Source organism: Melozone crissalis, unplaced genomic scaffold, assembly GCF_028551555.1.
Source record: "Melozone crissalis strain CALT ecotype California unplaced genomic scaffold, PUWL_Pcris_2 ptg000007l_1, whole genome shotgun sequence".
Lineage (NCBI taxonomy): Eukaryota > Metazoa > Chordata > Aves > Passeriformes > Passerellidae > Melozone > Melozone crissalis.
In genome coordinates, this window is record NW_026535785.1 from 13,712,316 (window position 1) to 13,735,888 (window position 23,573).

General features: G+C 38.6%; 1 protein-coding gene across 1 annotated transcript in view; it reads left to right on the forward strand.

Moving 5' to 3' along the window:
* Window positions 1-23,573, forward strand: part of ITFG1 (integrin alpha FG-GAP repeat containing 1) — a 70,729-nt gene that overhangs the window by 41,126 nt on the left and 6,030 nt on the right. The window contains exons 10-15 of the mRNA XM_054296110.1: window positions 2,313-2,485; window positions 9,032-9,182; window positions 9,421-9,529; window positions 12,107-12,150; window positions 14,032-14,110; window positions 22,599-22,723. Coding sequence (XP_054152085.1) covers window positions 2,313-2,485; window positions 9,032-9,182; window positions 9,421-9,529; window positions 12,107-12,150; window positions 14,032-14,110; window positions 22,599-22,723 — 681 coding nt within the window. The remainder of the gene's footprint in view (window positions 1-2,312; window positions 2,486-9,031; window positions 9,183-9,420; window positions 9,530-12,106; window positions 12,151-14,031; window positions 14,111-22,598; window positions 22,724-23,573) is intronic.

The following is a 23,573-nucleotide window of genomic DNA, read 5'->3' on the forward strand; positions in this document are numbered from 1 at the left end:
GGATTATCAAATACAAAATAAGCAGGAGATTTATATTGTTGACAAACACATTTTCATTTTTCTGCCTTTTGTACTTAACTATATGTCCTGAGGCACAGGAACAATTAATTTTGCATTACATTACACAATAGTGGAGTTTGTAGTAGAAATCTACGGAAGGAGTTTCACCAGAAGCATGGATTACTCTGAATTTAAACTGTCAGTAAGGCACAGCTGGTGCTGGGATGTGATCTGGTTATGCATCAACCAAGGGTGATGTTCTGGGATGTTACAGAGCTGCTTTTGGGAAGAGTCCCACAGCTGCTGCAGTGGCAGGGATGGATTTGCTCTGTGGTGTCAGGGGTGGTGGTGCTTGGTGGCAATAGGTGGTGGTGTGCTCACCTGTTGTTTTGTACCTCATTGTAGACCTTAGGAATGTGAAATTGCATTCTATTAATCACTCTGAATAGAGGGAAAAGAGAAACAAATTTGTATTTATACCTAAAAATTCATTTTTAATTTTGTCTCTTTAAGAAAGTATTACCATACCTGGGAACATTTAGAAAGTATATGATGGATATAATTGGATTTTACTGCAATGACTGTGTGAATGATACCATGTAAAGGAAAAGCTATATTATATTTCATGGTTCTGATTTCAATCACTGTTTTTCAAAATTAGACTATTTTGCAATAATATTGTTTCATCTGTCTTCTGCATGACAAATAAGTGCTAAGAAATCCAAATCCACCCTCTGAAACATTTCCCTCAGGGTGAGAGTATTGTCCTCATTTTCCGTTTTCTTAGACTTTTCCAAGCCTTCAGCACCTCCAAGTAACTAATGAGACACGTGCATGTCGTGGGTGTGAGGGTCCAAGTGTGTTTGCTGTCAGGAGGAGTTTGCAGCAGGTGCTGCAGGTCAGATTCAGCTCAGGGCCGTGGCACTCGCTGGGTGTGTCAGTGACAGGCAGGACTGGCCCAGGCTCCTCAGCCATGGCTGCACCCAGCGCCCCTCAGTGCCCTGCTGCAGGCGTCTGGGGGCTTCTCCCGTCTGCCTGGGGTGGTTTGTAATCCCCAGGGAGCAGTCCAGTGTCACACACAGGTACCATGTGCCAGGAGTCTTGCTGACTGCTGGACTGTGCAGCAAGGGAGTCTTTCCATGGCAGGATATGATACTGCCATGATCTCATTCTGGTTCCTGAAACAGTTGAATTGAGGCTTGGCTGAGAGAGAGATGTAAGATCTGTTAAGTGCTTTTGATGTTGGTGATAGTGATCCTTTAAGATGGCACCCCTCTGTCCTTTTGAAGGCATTGTCAGTTAGTTGACATATAAAATTACTCCTGACTTTTAAAATGACACTGATCTTTTTTTCTGTAGCATTGAAATGTTAACCCTGCCACTTCAGCTTCATACTAACTTGCAAAATTACCTTGATTTTAATTAAGATAAATTTTTATTTAGCACCTCGGCAGTACTTTGGAAAGTAAGTGCAGATGCATTCTATTTCCTGTCCTGGAGAAATTATACTTTGCATTTCTTTTGTAGTCTCAGTTTGATACTTTAATCTTAATTTCTTATCAAACAGTTCAGTATCTGATGCTTCTGGGGATATAAGAGAGGAATTGAAGCTCTTGAACTTCTAAATATCCATGAATAATAAAATTGTTCAAGCTGAATTGAACCTTAGGAGATCCAGCCTTCTGCTTTAAGCAGGAGCAAACTGAATTCAGACCATGTTGTTTAGAGCTTTGCCCAGGCAGATTTTGAAAACCCCCAAGGACAAAGACCCTGCAACTTCTCAGGGCCTCGTTTGCTGTTTAATTAGGTTGTTTATCTCTAGTCAGAACCTCCCTGGTGTCAGTCTGACCATTTTCTCTGGCTCTTCTGCTATGTATCACAGCAGAGAGCCTGGCTCCATCTCCTCAGCTTTAGTGATGCCTATTGCATTGCCTTGCAATTCCAGGGGAAAAAAAAGAGACTCAAGATCTCATGGCCCTGATGGTTTGGTCTTACCTACATTTAAAGATTAGTAGAAATTCCAGGCAAGCCTGAATTTCAGTTAAGGTGTTCCTGAATGTTTCTATATTCTGGTTGTATTCTTACAACCTTAACTATATTTTCCTGTTCCAGAATAACTGAGTGCATAAAAAATACTTCAAATTATTTTTTTCTTTTGGTGACAGAGTTAGGAAATAATCCTTACTTGTAAATGGTTAAGAATCCTGATGATGTGGTGTCAGCTGTTTTAAATAGAACTACATTGTTTAAATAAATAAAATTAATTTCTTTACGTTGTTGTTCTTTTTTGTTGTTGTTGTTTTACGTTACAGTGGATTCCAGTTTTGCAAGACTTCAGAAATAAAGACACAGTCTGGGGCTTTGTACCATATCAAAATGACAAATCTTCAGCAGAAATTTCATTTCCAATTACACTTCACATTGGAGATTACAATATGGATGGCTACCCTGATGCACTTGCTATATTGAAGAACACTTCTGGAAGGTAATGCAAACCTAGAAATAAAGCTATCAGATTCATGTTCAATCATCAGTCATGGAAATTACTAACTTTAGTGCATCTCATTCATTTCATCAAGTGAACAAGACTTTTGATCTCTGCTAAGTGTTTTCTGTTGAACCCAAGAGTGCATTTACATGCTGTATTCAGAATGCATCCTGGGACTCGGGGTGGGGAATTCCATCAGGGACTGGAGTATGAGGCAGCATCTTAGGCACTCCTCCCAGAGCTCAGGGGCTGATTCTCTGCCTTTCCTTTCCCACATCATCTTCTGTAAATTCCTGACTTCAGCTGTCAGTGCTGACTAGTAACACCAGGCTGTGTAAGCTGGGGAACCTGTTCTGTGCTCTCATGGAGTGAGCACTGACTGGTGACTGCTGGAAAATGCAGCCAGTAGTGCTTTGCCCTTTTTCAGAACCAGGATTTTACCAGTTATTTTTACGTTGTCCAAGAGAACTGAAAATAGCACATCCAAGCCCTCCAAAAAGAAACTTCTAACCCTTCTTATTAAATTTTTCGGTGTAATTTTCCCATCCTCCTTTTTTTAAAATTTTTTCTTCATTGCTTGCTTTCCCACTACTTTCTACTGCTACCATCTGGTGCTAGGTGGGAGAGGGCATGTGGGGATGCTCTCAGGGAGGCTGTTGTACACAGAGGAGTCAGTGATCCATGTAAGAGCTGACCTGGGTAGGTGAGCTCGTGCTGCCAGTGATGGGAACAGATCAGCCTGTGGGCAGCTCCCACCTGGCACCTGGGGACGCTGCTGCTGCCATGTCCTTATCTTTACCTTCAAGTGCAGCAGCATGTTTGCATGTGAACATGCTTCTGCTTGATAGTAGGGGTGATGAATAGACTTGTTTACTTGGGAGAAAAGCTGAGAGCCCCAGAGACCAGGCTGCCAGGGAAGCTCAGCAGAGGCAGGATATGTGCACGTGAGGGCAGTCTGTCTGTGCTGCACAGCTGACTGCCAGCCTCTGCAGGGATGGAACCTTATCTGTGCTGTTCCCTTTTGCTTCACGTTATCACTTCTAAAAGGTTTTTTAACCCTTGCTTTGTGGAGTCTTAATGTCTTCCTTACTTGACAAATACTTGCACTAATGCGTTACAAAGCAGAATAAGTCTCTCATAGGTGTATTTGGTATCTTTCTCTACATGGTATTTGGAATGATCTTGGGTGCATAGTTTGAATGTATACTCAGTATGGAAAACAAGTGAGGACCTCACCTTGATGCATCTGATAGTAAGAGAATTCCGTGCTGAAGTCCAAGAAGTCAATTCAGGTCTTCTCGTGGTTGCCTAAACATGAGTCAACCCACTGACATTTTTGTGTTAGAACTCTTCAGATAGTGACACACCTAAAAATGACCCAGTTTGAAGAGTAGCGTGCCTGTGTTCAGCCTACATGATGTGATTCATGACAAGGCTGTGAGCAGCTGAGCTCTGTCTGTACCTCTGAGCCTTAAAATAACAGCAGAGCAGCTGTTTCTATTCAGACACGGCAGACGAGAAGGAGGTGATGCTGGTAGGGCCCAGAACTTGCCAGGCAAAGTTAAAGCACTCAGGCCCTGAATGTCAAGTGTTGCACTGCTTTCCTCAGCTGGGACTCTGCATTTTCTATTCTGCAGTCATTGAGCAGAGACTGCACAGAGTCCAGAGAGTGAGCTAGAACCTGCCTTCCCTTGCCAAAGTAACACAGTGATGTGGGAACTGTAAAGTTGCTGTCTTTGCTTTTGCCTAAGCCTCAGAAATCTTGTGTTTTGATACACAGCATGTGTATCCTGATAGCTGGATAGGCTGCATGAAGGTGTATGGAGTTCAAAAATGTACTTGAAGTTGTTTTAAGTCTTAAGAGCCTCTGTCCTCTGGCTGGAGTATAATTACACCAATGTAATGTCATGTAAAATCATTAAACAGTTTGTAAATAGTTACTTCTGCAGAAGCCCAGAAGTCACCTATGTCTTGTTGCAATGAACTACTTGATACACTTTTATTCTCCTTGCTTCTGAATTGTTTGCTTATTCAATTGAGCGCATTCAAAATTATTTTTAAACTTGACATCAAAGTTGAGTGACACAATAAGGCATAAGGACTGAAAGCACTGGCAGATGATGTGACAAGCTATTAAAAAGGAGATTCAGAAAACTGAGGAATTCTGGCAAAAACAGAGTAAAGTAACCTAAAAATCAAGAAATAAATTGCATGTTAACATTGTATCTATCCAGTATTTGTAGAGAAGGAATGGAAGCATGCTTTGTAGTTCGAGATGGGAGCAAAAGTCACTTTTTTTTTACTCTCACTATGAAATGACACATTCAATAATAATTCATTGCTTCTGAGAGACTTAGGCAAATACTTTCTTTTAAAATGTATAACTGGGTCACTGATTGGAGAGTATTAAAACAGTGTGGGAATTAAATTAAAAGCTGTCCTTAAATTAGAGCAAATTAAAATGAAAACCTTATTTAATCGATTTTAAACACTTCTGGATCAAGCTGTTTATTTCTTTCTCTGAAGCCTTTCATGCTAGATCTACAGATCTAATTTCAGTGATTGATTACTGTGATTAAATGATAAAAGCATTTTTGTAAACTCTTGACCTCAATCTGTGCTGTCATTTAGGAAGCCTGGTTTCTACTTGCTGTCTGTAATGTAAAGAAATTAAAGCAGGCAGAAACAATTTTGTTCATCTGAAGGTATACCAATACATGATAATGGAAGAAAAGGATTAAAATCAATTATATGCCTCCATCACAATTCAAGAAAGTACTTTCAGATCAAATCCTTACAAATCCCTACAAAAGACTGAAATAAAGATACCACAGTTGGGCATTATGTTGGTTTAGTGTCCTGCCCAGTGAACAAGTCAAGGAAATTATCAATAGCTTCAACTATTGCCACAGCTGTTTTAAGACTCTGCTGTTTCATCTCCTGCCATAATCCTTTGATTGGGAATTACACTGTGTAATATTCTGACAGTGTAGGGACATTTCTTCACCAGAAACAGCAAAAAGGAGTCTCACTTGTGGTTACAGGTATTGTGGGGTGTTGAGCCTTTATTAAGACTCAATAAATTCCATCAGGTACTTAATAAATTCCAACAGGTGAAGGTGCTAAATGCACTGTAGATCTTTACATATTTATCTGTTCAGTCTGAATTCTTGTAACTTCTGACTTGAGTCAAAACCTGCACATTAGAATTCAAGGCCACGGGTTTTTCTTCAGGCTACATATATACATGAATTCTGTATTAGAAATTGTGTGTGTATATAGAATAATAATAGGTGAAGGGATTTTATCAGTAGTTAGTAATTGGTTCAGCTATACCTCCTGTCTTACCTAAATGAATTCATTTTTTCACATGCTGATTTTAAATTGACTCTGGTAACATTGGAATTGTAAGTACTGCATGTGAGTTTATAAGCATCTATCTCCCATCTAATTAGATGAAAGGAATTTTGTTTAACAATTGTTTCCAATTAGACACTAGTAATTGGCATCTGGCATTGCAAATATGTAATCTAAGTCTTTCAAATCCATTTTTATTCAAAGGGAATGTTTTTCACTGGCCAAGTTGACAATACTTCATCTCTGATACAGTTGATAACAGTAAAGACTGAAACTTGGAGACAAAAAACAGCTGGATATGGAAAGTTGAATAAAAAACTTCTAAGTATGATGGACTTCTAGAAAGTTTTCTAGGTGTTCATACTCAGTTTTAAATTAATGTATATATATTAATCCTTTATATGGAAGGACTCTTATTTGACCAAATTATCTCTTCTTATATCATTATTAGTTGTCACTTGTCAGAAGGAAGGTTGGATAGAGGACTTCTTTTAAATGAAGGATTGATGAGCACCTTGTAATTGAGCAAATCTAAAAAACCAGAGGCAAATTCAATTATTCTGAACGTCTGGAGTAAGATAGTGGTGATTTAGATGTCCTTGGTATTACTTTAAATGAACTACCCTAAAACTGACAGCATGAGAGATGTATGAAATTAGCAGTAAATATTTAATTCTAATTGCAAAGGAATATGTTAAAATAAAACTAAAATAAGTCTTCAGTCTGTCTTTGGTGTTAAGCCTTATTAAATCTCCCTTTCCTGCATAGATGACTTTGGTCAGAAGGTACCAAATTGGGATATAATGTCCTTTGGAATAAAGCTGTGGGTAGTACCCCATTTATCTGCAGCTGTGGATTGGTGTGTATAGCTCAGTATCCGAAGTGCTGCAAATGGCATGTTAAGGGCAATGGGCTGGTCTTAGTTCAGAGTTCTTGTGCTCTGTCTTGTAGCATTGAAGCTGAGTTGTTTGGTATTGACTGTTACACTTTGTAGAGCACTTTAGCATTGATTTTTTACGTTTTACCATTACAGTAGTGTCTGTCTTTATAGGCTTTCAAGGACATTGCTTTATCATTTTAAGGATGCAGATGATTATCTTTGTTACAGGGAGATTCTTTCTGATGGGAACTCTTCAAAATTTTGTTCAAAATAATAGGAAGGTCATAAGCTTGCACTTATTTATTACAGTATGTATTAGAAATGAAACATGGCATTAGATATTTCAATTCTAGGGCTCCTTGTGTATCACAGGCCTAAATCATAGAAGAATTCAACTGGCAGCTCACAGGCCAAATCCTAGGAACAACCTGAGCAGCTGAGGAGGCAGAGAACAGCAGGTTCTCTCCCTCCTGCAGAAAATCAGGGCCTGCAACTCCTGTGGCTGCAGCATAGCCTGCCCAGCAACATTTCCTCCTCCCAGGCTGAGATGCAGCACACGGGACAGGGGATGCTACATCTATGAATTAATTCATTTCCTCTACAAGAGAGCTCTCCCACAGTGCATTTCTTGGGTCTTCAGCATCTGTTTAAGGTTTCAGATTGCTTTTTTCTTCCTGCTGTTTGTCTTCTGTTTCTCTTGTAGATACAGAAGGGTGAAGGAAAATGGCATTTCTGTACTCAGTGCCACTTTGATTAATGTTTTACTTTTTTTCTCAGTTGTAAGGAAAGAAAATAAAAAAGTTTCCTGTAGTGAATAAACTACTTGTGTCTATCCATTCACAAGGCTTCTAGCTTAGACTTGAGTAGTGTGCAGAGTATAGTGCAAACGTCTTTCATTATTAATTATTATCTAAGTAATTTCTGACCATTTAAAAAAATGTGAATGAGTCTCTGAGTCTTAAAATGAAAGAGTCTTTGTAAAAGTTTGTCCAAATTTTAAAAAGCTCTGTTAAGATGATGAAAAAGAGAAATTGAAACGAACTGCTTAGCTCAGCTTGTCACCTTACCTTGAAGTTGGCTATTCTGATATGGTCCTTAGGTAATACATGAAATGAATGTGAGCACTTAAGAATTTCAAGTTATGATTATGAGCTCTCAGATACAGATAATGCAGCACCTTGAATATTGCAGATGACCTCATTTCCCTTTGGCCATAGTTAATTCAGTGATTTGCCTGAGGAGAAGTGCCTGTGTGTGCCTGTGCATGCTGGCTGCTGCTGAGGCACAGGAGCCACCTCGCTGTCCCCACAGAGCCAGCAGCATGTGCGAGGTCACACTGAGGACGTGGCTCTGGTGTTGCCCTGGGCTCTGACAGCTGAGCTGCCTTTACACAGCACTGCTCTGGCTCCTGGCTCTGCCCCCAGAAGGAGAGGAGGAAACTTCATCTGTTTCCATTGCTGAGGCAATGAAGGATTTTAGCAGGCTCCCAGGATGCAAACCTGCCTGAGGAGTTGGAGGCTGGTAAAGTGTGAGGTTTTCCCAGTTCCAGAAGCACTGATACATTATCAGGGAGAGTGGGAGCCTTGTGTCTCCCACTGACCCGTAGGCACCTATTGGATACTCTTAAGAGGGGAGATTTTCCTACACTAGCCCGGGCACTCTGCTTGGTTTCTATGTTTCTTGTTTAGTTTTGCACCTGTCTTTGTGTTACATGTCAGCAAGTGCCTAACTTGGTATGTATTGCCCTATTTTTACTGCACTTTAGCAGGTTGGGGTTTGTGTTTTGTATTTTGCTTGAAACAGTGGAAAACATACAAATAGAGGCTTGGTTTAATCTCAAATTTGCTTAAAACATGCACTCTGTAAGAAAAAGTATTAGTGGAGCTGGGATGGGAAGAAGCTGTCATGCAATAATGAAAAAGCATGGACATGTTTTAAATAATATTTAAGCTGACAGACTGTGGCAGGGATTAAGAAAAATGGCAGATAAGTTCATTTGTAGTTTTTTCAGAATAAAGTAAGTATAAGTTCAGTCCTTTGACTGAATGGTTAAGTTACTCCTGTTGGTTTGGATCCATTTATTTCATGTTTTCATTGTTATAAGTCAAGCATGGCAATGATTGTAGTTCTGTCTGTAAAGTACACATAAGTACTCATGGATTTTTCAAGAACCCAGCAGCTGCTAGCTGAGCTTTTATTACATCTAACTCCAGAGCACTTAAACTATTTAATGACAATATTCTTAAATTTCTGTAATTTAGACTTGTCTCAAGTTGATTTATGTATTATATATGTATGTTTTACAGCAACCAACAAGCATTTTTGCTAGAAAATGTCCCATGCAACAATGTGAGCTGCAAGAGCGTGCGGCGCATGTTCAGGGTGTTCTGGGAGCTCTCAGATCTCAATCAGATCAAGGATGCTGTGGTTGCCACCTTCTTTGACATCTATGAGGATGTAAGTGCAGCCCCTTACCCAGCAAACAGGCTCTGGGGGTGGCTGTGCCCATCCCTGGGCCCTGCACAAACCTTGCTGAGCTGTGGATGGCCCTCTCCATCCCAACTTGATTTGCATGGTATTCATAATGTTTGAAAGATATTAAAATAAATAGCAAAGGTGTAAACTTTGCTGCACAGCTTTTTTTCCCAAGAGTAAATAAGCATTCTAATGTAAACTTGGGATTTTTTTCCTCCAGGGAATCTTGGATATCATTGTGCTAAGCAAAGGCTACTCCAACAAGGACTTTGCTATCCATACATTGAAAAATAACTTTGAAGCAGATGCCTATTTTGTTAAAGTTATTGGTAAGTTATCAATGCACAATAAAGTCAAAATGGGATATTGTGAATATTTGAGCCTTTGCCTATGAAAACCTTATGGTAATGTTCTGTACCTGTGCCACGGCAAGCCTGCTTTGCTGGAGTTCATGTGTGTGTGTCATGTGGGAGTGATGCAGAATCACCTTCCAAAGGGGCTGCTTTCATTTCAGGGACTCCTGCATGGTGTAGGACCCTCTGTTCTGAGGGTCACTTTGCATCCCTGTGGGAGTCACTTCTGTGTTCCAGCCCAAATCCACGTGGCACAAACCACACCTTACCCTGAGAGCAGAGTGGCCATGAACATGGCCAGGGTGTGTGAATTAATGAGAGCTGGTTTAAAAGGCTTCAGTTACGTTACAATATTCATAATTAGGATTTTTAACTACATGCCCTTCTGTGTTCTTCAGCTGCAAAGGCATTGAGCTTTGAGCTCATTTCTCGTCTGTCTTGCTTGATTTTTTGAGATTGAGTGAAAAATGAGGCTGCATGGGAGCCTATGAAGACAGAGCTCAGTAGCAACAACTGGAGGTTCACCTTCAAAAATCGTATTTGCCTTCATGTTATTTAAATGCACCCAATCCTCTAAAGCACGCATTCTGCACACCAGAAGAGAACAGAACTGCAGCTACTGCTGGGGGCTGATGCTATTATTACTTTGTCCACAGCCTGAGCTCTGTTCTCATCGTGATAGTGTTTAATCATTTATCATGTTGGTGGAAGCCTTCTTTGAAATAATACCATGTATCTGTAGTGTAATTCACAAAAGCATGCAGAAAATCCTCTGGGAAAATCTTACACTTCACAAAGCCTTACCAGAACTACAATTGTGTGATATTTTAATGGGGAAGGGAGTAATTTGCTACATGATTTTTTTTTATTCACTCTGTGTAAATCTGTCTTAAAAACTGGGGCAAGCCTTTTTTTAGCACCCTTTTAGGGTGTGAGTATTTTTGCATAGAAACCCCAGGAAATGGGAATTAATGAGAGTCTAAAAATATTTTTGCTGTGATACTGGGGAAAGTATTTCTAACAAAATGTGCTTTGTGTGGTTTAGTGTATCAGTAAATGCATTGTGTTCACTTATTTGGCATATGGACAATGAGAACAGCTTTGCTCATTAAAACTGATGTCAAATATACTTGGCCAGGTAATTTGTTCCAGGGGTGAAACTGAACAGCAAATTTCAGTGTGCCCTTTTGCATCAAAATGGGAAGAGTTGGATCCACTTGCAGACTCACCTATGTTTAATAGATAAAATTAAAGCTGTAATGTTGAAAGTCTATCTGTAGGTGCATATAGTCTTCAAATTCTGCTTTGCCACACATATTTGCCTTAACTGTTCAGATATTGGGGGGTTTGGACTGCATAAAATATTACATCTTACTGTATATAGAAAATTCAACATTTTGAAATCACAGGCAAAGAATGGTAACTTAAGAGTCTTGACAATTGTTAATATTCACACACAAATTATTAGAAAACTTCCTTGACTAGAGCAGTGCCATTTCTGACTCACATAGGGAGTGATTTCTAATCAGACTGTGAACATCTTACGTGCACCTTTCAGTATTTCCCTGGTCCTAAACATTTTGTACCCTTAGCTCAATGGACTCTTAAAGAAGACAGAAACTGCTTTAAGAAACTCCTGATGGTTAGGATGACCTGCCCTCAAATCTGGTCCAAATCTTCATTTTCTGTCTGCCATGCTTGCTTTGTGATACCATAATTCATGGAGCAGTAATGTTTTTCCCTGGCCTCAGTACCTGGTGTGCATCCTCCTCCCTGCCCATGGCCATTACTGGCCTGCTGCTCAACCAAACTGTTGTCATTAGAAGTCCAAATTTTGCACCAAAATGGACCTTAGATTATTGTATGTGTGTGGGTTTTGTTGTTTTCTTCTAATACTCAGTGTGACAGGATGTCCTGGCTTACAGAACAGATGGCTTTCACTGTCCTTCATTTAGGTTTTTAACGGAGATTTCCGAATGTAACTGATTTTTCAAACTAGTAAGTTTTAAACAATTAATTGGAACAAATGTCACAGGCTTTAGATATTAATTAGCATTATATACACCTGCTTATAATACTTTTGAATTAATAGACTAAATTGGTAATGGGATTTTTGCTTGTTACAGCTTTTTTGAATTGCTTTAAACCAAGTTCTAAAATGATGCTTTGTATGGAGGGAAAAGCCTTTATCTTTTATCAGTTAAAACAATAAAGCTGAATCTCTGCCAGTATTTTAAATTATTAGAAATGAAGAATAATGAATAAAATGTATAGTTCACAGTTTAAAAAATGTTTTAATTTGGAGTTTTTCTAACTGGGAAATTTGCCCTTTTGAAGCTGGTTAACCAGTGAGGTGGAGTAAAGCAGTGATGAATTTCTGCCAAGTATGTTTCCAACTGATTACATTACCATAAATCACAAAGTAGGTATTTATTTTCTCTGTGTTTTAATGACTACCTGACACTTTCACTAGACTTTACCAGATTCCAAAGGTGGTGCTTCTAAGATGGTTTGTGAACATAAACACAACATGCTCACTTTTTGTTCTTGCAGTTCTCAGTGGCCTCTGTTCGAATGACTGCCCTCGGAAAATAACAGTAAGTGTAACCATGGCCTTGTTTAGTGTTTAGCCTCAAATCAGCTGAAGTCTAATTATACCAAAAACTCTCAGCATATTAAAAGAGCTATTGACTGGAATAATGTGTAATCCAAGTCATGACTGGCCAACTTCTGCTTCTGTGAGACCATAACTCTGGGCAGCTGCTGTTCAGAGCTGGAATCAGTTGATGGTTGTTGTGCAGGAGCTTTGTTACCCACACTGGGGGCTGGGAGGTACCAGAGACAGGAGGAACCTGGGTGCCCAAACTGTGAATTGTGCCAAGTCTTGGTGGGCACTTAGAAAGTCCAGGCAAAACTGACTGTGGGGTAGATGCAGCCACTTCTGGGCCCAACTGCAGCAGTGGCACAGCCAAGGAAAAGTGCATTGGGCTCTGATGATTCTGCAGACAGCCACACACATGTGGTGTTTTCTGTTTAGATTATTTTATTCATCACCAGAAATCTGCAACTCACCCAGCAAACTGCCAATTAGCAAATTGTTTAGCAATGTTCACAGTGAAAGTTGGCCTGAAAGAGGAGCTTAGAGTAATCAGAGGTAGCAGTAGCACTTTAGCTCTGCAAAAGTTTCACATTTAATTTTGACTTGAAAATAGAAAAACTGCTTCAAATGGGGCTAACCTTTGCTTCAAGCCTATTTTGAGACATGGGGTTTAATTTCTGTTGTAAAATAATGAGGTTTGATAGTATCATTAACTTAATTACAGAAATCGAGGGTTTAAAAAGAAATCACAGAAGATGTTGGTGGAAATTTCATTATTGAGATCACTGAAACACCATTGCTCCCATTGTAATAGGAGCTCTCTGACGAAGTAACATAAGGCACATTTTGCCAGAGTACAGCTATGTGGCACCAAAAAAAATTAAATTTCACCTTATTCACTCATCTTTCATAGATCTGCATTAGCATCACCTCTGTGGTCTCCTTACTTTTCGTTCTAATCAGTTGTTATTGTCAGGCTTTGATCTCATCTGTCATCATTATCACTTACTCTCATGGTTTAAACTTACTACTTTTGAGGCATGGTGTGAAACATGTCATCATCTCTTTTAGTGTTCCTTCTGTAACTTACTTGAAAGCTCTCTGTTGGATTTGATGTCCTAATATCAGCTTGAATTCAGCACTAGGAAAAAAAAAAAGAAGGAAAAGTCCTTTAAAATCTGTTCTTGCAGTTGTCTCTCATCCTCTCCCTTCCCACCCTTTCTTACTTGGGTGCATTTCTTATGGTTCATCACTCAGTAATGCACAACTTCTTGGGTGTTTGTTTGTTTTATTTTTCCTCATGACTTTACTTTGATGCTTAAATACATTTTCCTCCTCAAGAAAATTTGCTTAAAGTAGATAACACTACTTGACAAGTAACTGTTCAATCACTTTCATTAATTAAATTAACTACTGCTAAATAATGATAAAAAAGATGAAATTTGTGTTGTATTTTTCAATTCAGAAATACCAACAAGATAGTGCATTTTCTTGGTATCAAATGCTCTGCTTTTCCAGAACATGCAGTTATTTCTTTGAATTTTTAGGGGGTTTTACTTTATTAATAGCTTCCAAGGAAACATTAAACCTTTTGCCTGAGGACTGAATAGTAGAGCTTTCTTCATGAGAAACTAAACATTACTTAGCCAGCTGATTACTGTGATTTTGAAAATTGATTTCCACATAATGCTATGACCAAAACAGTTGCAAGATTTTGAAGTTAAAATATAAAAAATAAATTCCTTACATAAAAAATTATTTCTTAAAATAAAAAAATAAATTCTTAATGTAAAAACGTTTTTCTTCAGTTTACTGTTTAATTACTATAGCTTTTTCTGTTCCTAACATGTTGCCTGCCTTTTTCTTTGACCCCTTGTAGCCCTTTGGAGTTAACCAGCCTGGTCCTTACATCATGTACACCACTGTGGATGCAAATGGGTACCTGAAAAATGGGTCAGGTAAGAGAAACTCACTGTGGGAATACCCAGGGCACAGTCTGGCTGTGTCTGTGCTTCTCAGCAAGCTAAGGACTTGGAAAGGTGGCAGAGGGAATGGGAATGGTTTCAATGTTGCCTTCAGTTTACAATGCCAAACCCCCCAGTGTTGTCTTCCTTCTTTACAGATTGCATTTTTATTACAAACATTGCAATGGCATTATTTTTTCATTTGTCCTGTGCCAGTTAGGTTTGAACAGTTGGCTGTAGCAAAAAATTGTTGGGTAAAATATCACCAGTTTGTGAAATAGCATAAGCTTCTAATTGCTTCCTAAGCAATTATGCATTAAGAAACAGCAGAGGCCTTGAAATAGCTCAATACAATCCTAGCAGCCAGATGAGAAAGGATCAGGATAATGTTCAGGACACACAGGATGTGTTTGTCTGGAGTTGTTCACTACCACTGGCAGGTAACAAAATCAAATGCTGAGTAGCCTGAGGAAGCTGGAGAGGGAATTCCTGTGTCCTTCCAGGTAATGCAGGGAATCAATCCTCAGGGGCCAGGGTCAAAATCAAGGGGAAGGGGTGCTTGGTGCACCTTGGAGCTAAAGCTCTAATAGCTGAGATGGGGCAGCTGCCACAGGAGCAGGAGTCCAAAAACAAAGCGGCCAAAGAGAGAATCATGCATTGGGCTGTGCTCCATATTCTAACCCCAGTTAGAATATCCTGGGGTTTATGCTGCCTTCCTAGGTGTGTACTGATGGCTCCTAGAAAACACAGGAGACTCTACAAAGTGGTTTATTAGTCTCATTTATGATTGGTAATCTTAGGACTATAATGGACTCATTTCTTACTTAGGCAAAAATCCCAAACCCATAAGCTGAACATGATCAGTAGGTGCAGTCATCTGTAGCTGTCACTCCAGTCTCAGTTCAGATTAAACTAAGATTTCTAAAAAATGGTTCCAGTAGTCCAGATTATATTCTATATAACACTAACTTAAAAACAAGCAATCATTTAGAGGGGAAAATGCTGATATGTTAAGGTCCTGAGTCAATCTGAGTCACTGGCAATGCTCTCACCGTGAGTAGTGTGCTCAGGACTGTTCATTCCACCTGGGAAAAATTAAAGACAAAGAAGCTGTCCTGAAATACGAACCAGATAGCTTCAAAAACATATTTTGATGCTCCAGCATTTCTGTGTTTGTACATGCTTAAATAAAGACATTTTTCAAACTCTGCGTCATGGAACAATTTACATCTTACAAATTGAATGAAACTAGCTTAAACTTTGGACCTATTCCATGTATCATTTTTCTAATTTTTTTCTGTTTCTCTCTTCCAAGAACAAAAGCAAGTGCATTTTGCTTAAACATTTTCTTTAGGGTTTGCTGAGTTTGGTTGGTTGTGGCTTTGCTGGTTTTTTGTTTGTGTTTGGGGTGGGGGGGGCAGTTCTTCTGAAATGCAACGTTTTTACTATTTACTCTAAGAAACAGTTATCAAATGTGATTTAATACTGCTATATTCCCTTCACAGCTACCATGTTTACAACAATAAAAACCTAACAGAGTCCAGGCATGATGAATTTCCTTTTCTGTTCTGACATTATGAAATAACAGTAATGAATTCCAAGGGTATTTATGACCCCAGCAGCATTGCTACAGGGAATTTTCTAATGCTGTCTTTGATCAGTTTCTCAACACTAATAAGTTAATAGATTTTTTTGAGTTTGTATAATTCCTGCAAGAACTTTTGAAAGTCATGTTTTCTGAGGGTGTGACATTACATTTGTAGCTAGATTTTCTTCTCTTGCAAATGTTATGTGTAAGATTCAGTAAATGTTCTAACTAGAATTACTGGCCTATACAGGCTGTTGTCTGGAAAACAGCCCATTACATCACAATCCTCTTTCATTTGACTATCAGGATAAATCAGGATAGATCATTTGATATATCAAATGATATCATCATCATTTTTGGGCCATATATAAACCTTCAAAACATCTTTTCCACATTAAGCTTTTATTTGTATAGCATCCATATGCTATTTTAAAACTAATTTAATTTTCATCAACCTATCTGCCTGCCTTATGTAATATTACAGGACAATCCATGCTTGAAGCTTTTAATTCTCTGAAAGGAGTAATGAGCTAATCGAAATTTTAAAATAATTAATCCCTTTCCCAAGAAATAACATGAGAAAAAATATAGTTATTTTTCTGGTGAAAAGCACACTCAGCATTCCTTTTCATGTCCCTGCTGTTATTTATTGCCTTTATGGCTGCACTCAGTGGGGGAACAGTTGTTGGCTGGGCCACTGCAACCAATCACCTCAAGTTATCCCTCCAGCCCTGGGCTTAAGTACATCATAAAGTACTCAAAGCCATGGTCCCAACTCTGCTTGTGATCCCCTAAATCCTGCAGGACTTCAGTTGTGAGTTATGGCATCTTTCATATAGGCAATATTCATGCAAAGAGTAAAATAAAAAAGCCCATATGGCTGTCCTTATCTAATTCATTTTAAGGTTCTTTGATCAGCCAAGCCTTAACTACAGAAAATTTGCATAATTATGAGGGTTTTCTTCAAAACATTGTTAGAATTGTTCTGTCTCCTATTAACATTCCAGTATGTTGTTAAAAGATAGCAGAATAATAATTAGCATGTATTCTGTGCTTTTACTTTCACATTGCTCAATCCGCTTGTAGTCTTACAAGAAATACTGTTAAATTAGCTACAAGGAGTAGCAATTGCCAACATGGGCATTAAAATGGAGACGTTCTGGGCCTTACATCTGCAGTTAATATCTCCACAGAACTTCTCTTCCTGAGAGGAAAATCAACTGCAACAACTTCTTCAAATATTTAAGGAATTTCATGCTTGAGATCAGACCAGGTCCAATGTAAACCCAGGAGAAGTACACCAACTCAAATTTAAGTCATGCTTTCTGATCCATGTCCTGCAACCTGCCTTCTCCCTTCTCTTTTGGAGTTATTATTTTTAAGGAGATCCCACAGTTAAGTGTGAGTGTCAGGATTTTCAGCTCTACATACACACTTCCAGGCCTTTATTGGGAGAATATCTTCTGTGTTTCAGCCTGTGCTATGCACATCTGAATTTTCTCTCCTGAAGTAAAAATATGCTGATAGACTTTGAAATAAATAGGCTCATACTTGCAGCTTGTGTCTACCAAACATTAATTCTGTGGGCCAGGAACAGGTGGCAGTAAATATCTCAGGTTTCCTTAAAGCTCTGTATCCATGGGAAGATGATAAGAATAGTTTCACTGAATGGCTGATATGCATCAAGTCATAATTTGTTTAAGCATCTGTATGAGTGAAGCTGTGTGGACTGATGGCCTCTGCTGCTCTCATTCCAGAGCTCTTTCATTTTGCTGCTTTTGCTTTGTTTTGTTTTAAACCTTCCATGGCAGAATGACCTTTCACATGCTGTGAAGTCGTGCCCTTCTGGTTTTTTGAAATCTGCTTACTCTTCCCTGTTGTTGCATTGAGTTCTCCTGCTGTTTAACTAAATTGAATTGTGAGGTGAACACAAATGTCTAGCAGCTATTATAGTCGTGAATTTAAACATAAACATTGCAATATGTACCAGAAAAAAAGCAAAATAAGCTTATTTTCAATGGCCATTTGACACTGCAAGGTTCATTGTGTTGAATTCTACTACACAGAAAGAGTGTATTCATGGAACAAGCTGGAATAATTTAATAATTGAATAGCTGCATTCAATGAGAGGGATTTTCTGTTTGCTATAGGTAGGAGTAGCCTTCTAGTATGTTTTTCTGTATAACTCTCTTCTGTTTAGAAGGCTTACTTGAATTTGTAATGTTGCTTGCAATATTACCAAACCTTGGACATTTGGGCATTACAAATGACACAGCTTCCCCTATCAGCAATATGAAAATTTTATTGTTTGAGGGGTTTTTAAGTTACCAGTTTTACTTCTATAATTTTATGGTGTAAAGGTATTTTTCACAAAAATACATATTCTCATAAAAATGCATCAGTTTTGGAGTTTGGCCTTGCAGAGGTGTCCCAAGTGTTGGCAGCTCTGCAATCATCGGTGTCCAAGTCCCAGGAGTGCTCTTTGAATTCCCTTTCCCATGTTTGTTATTTCTGGTACTCCAGAACCAGGTATTGCAGAAAGGGTTGAGAGGTGAAGCTGTGTTCTGCATTAATCTGGAATTTCCTATTAGGGAGACTAAGGAAAAGAGGCAACCAGCTGGGGAAAACAGGGAGGCACTCCCAGCCCTTAGAAAAATGAAGTTACCATTGCATATTCTAAGCAGAAAAAGAACTCTTTGACCACTACATTTCTTTTTTCCAACCAGTGACCCCAAAGGCAATATGAAAGGAACTGAAGTAAAGCTTTCAACTAAAGCCAAGCAATTCAATTTCTCCAACTTTCTATGAAGCTTTCAAGTTTGAAGTTGTTGGGTTTTTGTTAGATTAGTTTTTTCCTGCAAGCTTCTTTGTAAATTCTTAGGCACATTCCATGGGTTTTTCATTACTATCAGTTATATTTTCCCTTTCTCTTACCAGCAGTAAGTGGTTGGCATATTGTCAAATAAAAGAAGGAGCTGCCAGCTTTGAAAAAAGGGAGAATATTCAGTGCACTTTGGGCCAGTGCTGGTAATGGCAGCAGAGGGAGCATCACTGCAGTGCTCCAGCTGTGCAGGGAGGGGACACTCGGTCACTGTGTGCACCCAGACCTTGGCCTGCCCCCAAACTGCCTCTGTCCTGCTCCAGCTTGGCCTGGGTGCTGCTCCCAGCTGGGCAGCAATCCGTGCAACCTCTGCATGGCAGCTTTGGACTAATTTTTACTTTTTCTAGGATACATGTGTTTGTCTAATCGATCTAAAAAGTCATTCATGTGCTTACCTCAGTGATGGTACAGAAGAATTTACATGCAAGTCTGAGACTAAAAGATACACTTTTGGAATCCTAAATAGTATTACTGAATTTTGAATTACACAGAATGGCTTCTAATTGGCTAATTAAATGCAAATAATATTTTGTTAAGAAAAGCATAATAAAAATAATTATAAGGAATGCTTTGGGAAACCACAAGTTTGAAATCAGATTTTCCATTAGTCTTTCAGTTTTGTGTAGTGATCTTGCATGTTCTGCTGTTATTTCACAAAACAAGTGTATTTAAACTGACTGAACACTATCAGTATTGTGCATCTATTTCTGTGGGTTCAGTGAGGCTGTTCCTAAATGCAGCACCAGGTGTTGTCAGTGCTGTTTAAACAAGAGAAGGCATTGCTCCTACACGTAACTGCAACCACTTTGCCCTCACAAAGTTAAATTCTCCAGCCTGAAATGAGCTGTTGAGGACATTTCAGTTCAGCTCAGGGGAGAACAGGCTACCCTTGAGCTTTCAGCAAGTTTACATCAGGATAATGGAAACAGAAGGAAAATGACTTAATTCAGGTATAAAAGAACAAGTACTGGATCTGTCACAGACAACACATGGCTCTGGTTGTCAGACAAGACTTTAGAAAGGTTAATGATATGAATTGCTTCCAATTTTATATGCCAGACTTCAGAGGTAAGGAGATTGATTCCAAAAGGTCCAGAATGGTTTCTGAATATCAAACTCTGCAAAATCTTCTGAGGTTTGGCTGCCTAACATCATTAGCTTTTTCTTACAAATTTGATCTCCAATAGGCTGAAACCACAGAAAACCATGTCCTAAAATGTTGGGGATTTTACTCTGCCCAAGGGTTTTTGAAGCTATGACCTTAATGATTTATGATTTAAGACAAGAATATATATACCACCACTAATACCGTAGCCCATGATCTCTGTGTGATTTGAAATAGCATTTTTGAAACAAGAAGCTTAAGGCAAAAGACATAGTATTGAATAGTCTTAAAAGTAGTATTGAAAAGAAATTATGTGTAGCATGATCAGGAGAAGGTTTTTTAAATCTTGTTTATAGTAACAGTTCTACTGATGAAGTAAAACAAACAGTGAAGCAGCAGCCACTTCCTCCATCTTACCTACACTGACCTCCAAAAACCTAAAGAACAATTTGAATGTAAGAAATAAATCCCACTTCCCTCCTTGAAGATGCAAAACTATTTTCAGATTTTCTTGAAACAAGTAGAAAGTTGTTTCCAGTAGTTTTACAAGAGGGGAAATTGCTGTGGTTGCCATTTAATTAAATTTTAAATATTTTCATAAGTAAATTAATTACCAGTGACTGGGAACCTCAGATAATGTCAATAAACTGTTGACAGTACTCGCTGTAATTTCTCTTTTTATTTTTCATCTTGGTTCAGGGCTTTTATGTTTCTCAGGTGAGCAGTTGTCATTCTTAATTACTTGGTTGCAATTCTATGTGGAACTTTCCAGTAAGCATCAAATAGAATTTATGATAGAAATAGGCTGAGGAAAGCAAGGAACAGTCTCAAAGTTCTGTGCTTAGTCAGCTTTAGTAAACTGGAACCTTCTACATGCTATCATCCTGCTTAGCTAACACCTCCCAATTTTAAAGGCAAATAAAAAACATAAGTATGTGCACATTTCTGCCTGCTGTGTAAAAGAAAACATTCTTCTCTGACCTTTGCAAATGATCTGTTTACATCCTGAAGCATAAGATTTTGTTATCCTTATCTCAGGCATAAGAACCAGCATTAGTAGCCATGAAATTATTCAGTGCTTTAAGAATTCTGGATGCATTATGTGACTCTCTAACCTCTTTAAGGCTGACTGCACACAGTATATGACATTTTCTTCTCTTTAATTTAGTTGACATTCATTTCATTTGTAAGATGAAAGAAAAAAGCAAGATCTTAGTTGCAGTCTTCTCATGATCCTAAATATTTCACTCAAAAGTAATTCTAAAAGCTTTTCAATGTTACAGCAGTACCTTTTTCTTTTGGGGAAAGTCCTTCAGCATGCAGCATTAGTGAAAAAAATGCTAAAAGAAAATCTTTCTTATATTGCAGTATGATCAAGTAACAGACCTGGTTTGTTTCTATAGCCAAGTCAAATTAAATACACCCACCTTTGCTCCTGAATATTTGTGTGTTGGTAACTGGAGGTGTCAGATATCATGTACTTTGAGAATTACTCCCATTTTAGATTTGGATACTGACACCTGGAGATTGAGCAGTTTAGCCAAGATCATGTTAGGGAAGTCACTGGCAAGGCAGGGACAGACTCAGGACTCAAACCCTTTCCTGTCCTATCCTATGTTATTTCAACTTCCTGGAAAAATCCTGTTCCTAAAGAGAAAAGCTGCTCAGTCAGTGCTTTGTGCCACATCTTCTGTAATTGAGAAATCTACCCTACAATGTGCACAGTGCACCTTGTCCTCACAACAGAGACCTGAAAATACAAATCCAACTTCAATATTTCCTCATCTGCTTGCTCATTACATGGTTCTACGTGAGGAAAAAATAAATCTAAAATGTCTATTATCATTAGGAAGACCATTATTGTTTCTTTTTGCTAATAGCATTTTTGCTTTATAACAAGATAACTGCATCAAGCTGATTTTTCAGATCTCAGTTGACATTTACCTTGCTTTTTAAAATATAGTTATTATAATTCTAAACACACAATAATACAGGATATTTACCTCCTGATTAAACAAGCCTATCTCAAAACATGCCTGACAGCATAAGGCAAGTGGGTTCCTCAAAAGCTGGTAGGGGAAGGGAGGTTCACAAAAGCAGAGCCATGAAGTAATCACTGTAATGAGCAGGGGTCAGAATCCCCAGCCTGCACTACCATTTTTTCTCCAGAGGAGCATACAGGAGCTGAGAGAATGAAGAACCCACACAGGATCTGAATCTGTTAGCCAGAAATTAAACTATTAGAAGATTTTTTTATTTAAATGGAATACCTGGATACTTTGGAAATAGATCAACAATGAACTTATTGATAACTGCAACACTTGTGTGTTTCCCCACTGCCTTTTCAGGAAACCAAGAATCTTATTTTCCATCTACAGTTTCTTCTATAATTAACTTGCAACCACTGCAATCCTGTTTTCATTAAATTAATTTATTCTTTGAAAATTTGTTCAAGAGAATTTACTTAGCTAATTTTTTGACAGTAGTAATTACAGTTTAACACTGACAGGAATTAAAGTGAACCTTCACATGTTGAGTCTAATCTTGTAAATCAGTGGGCAAGAAACTTGGCACTAATATAAAAATATATGCAGATATAGTTGATTTCTTCTCAGCTTGTAACAAATAATGGAGATTTGAGTTAACATAGAAACAGTACTCACAAGAATATGTAAAGTATTTAAGCTCTTCTCCAAGTGAGTACTCACAGGTAGTATGGAAATATAGGACTGAGCTTTAAGAATTAAATAATCACGCAATTGGTGAAAATCTTTAAACATTTGTATTACAGATGGGGGAATGTGTACTTGTGTAGCAAGTTGGTCGTTTGGGGGTTGATTGGTTGATTGATTGGAGGTTTTTTTTCCCTAAAATACCCACTTGGGCTTGCTTTGTGCTTTGCTTGCAGCTGGCCAGCTGAGCCAGTCAGCACATTACGCTCTGCAGCTGCCCTACAACGTGCTGGGCCTGGGCCGCAGCGCCAACTTCCTCGACCACCTGTACGTGGGCATCCCTCGGCCCCTGGGAGAAAAGGTTGGTTGGCATTTAAGGTTGTCAAGTTAATTGTTTATGCTGTTGCCTTTCCTAAGAGACTTTAGATGGAAATACTGCTGGGACACTGCTTTTTCATTTGCTGAAGTAAGAATATCAAAGAAGTTTGCATATAGAATGGTTTGCCCCAAAGAACCAGTTTGCCCAGTTTTTTGAGGAGTGTATAAACTCTGAAGCTCTGAAGCCAAAATAAAACCAAAAGATGACTGAAACCGTCTATAAATGGTATTCAGTGCTTCTTTGTAAAGCAAATGGGTATTAGGTCTGAGAGTCCAATTATTGTGGACTGCAGTAGCTGCAGGGCTTTCCCAGAGTTGCTCTGGCTGGGCTGGGGCTCATGTAATTCTTTCTGCCTCAGTGATAAAACCATGGGCACTGTCAGGGTGGGGGGAGATTGCTGTGATTCTCTTATCTTCACATGAAACATAAAAGTGGGGTCCTCACCATTTTCAGTCTTTAAAGATCTGATGGTACTACTTTGAAAAGTGAGGTACTCAAATGGGCCAAATTCTGGTTTGGATAATTGTTTTCCTGCCTCCTTTGTAGAATCAGCTCTTTTCTTCTTGCCCTATTATGTTGTTGCTTTGTACTTTTAAAGTGTTTGTTTGCTGTGTTTCATGTCAGCAATAGTTATTTTGCTTTTTACTTTTGAGGGGTGGGTTTTAAAGCATTTGGAGCTTTTAGAGTAACAGGCAACAAAGATAAAGGGATTAATCACTTATATTTAAAGTTTTTTTAAAAAACCCACAATGTTTTATTTCTCCTTTTGTATGTTTCAACAGAGAATTCCTTTCTTGTAAGTATGTTGGTTTGCTAGAAATTGATAAAGTCT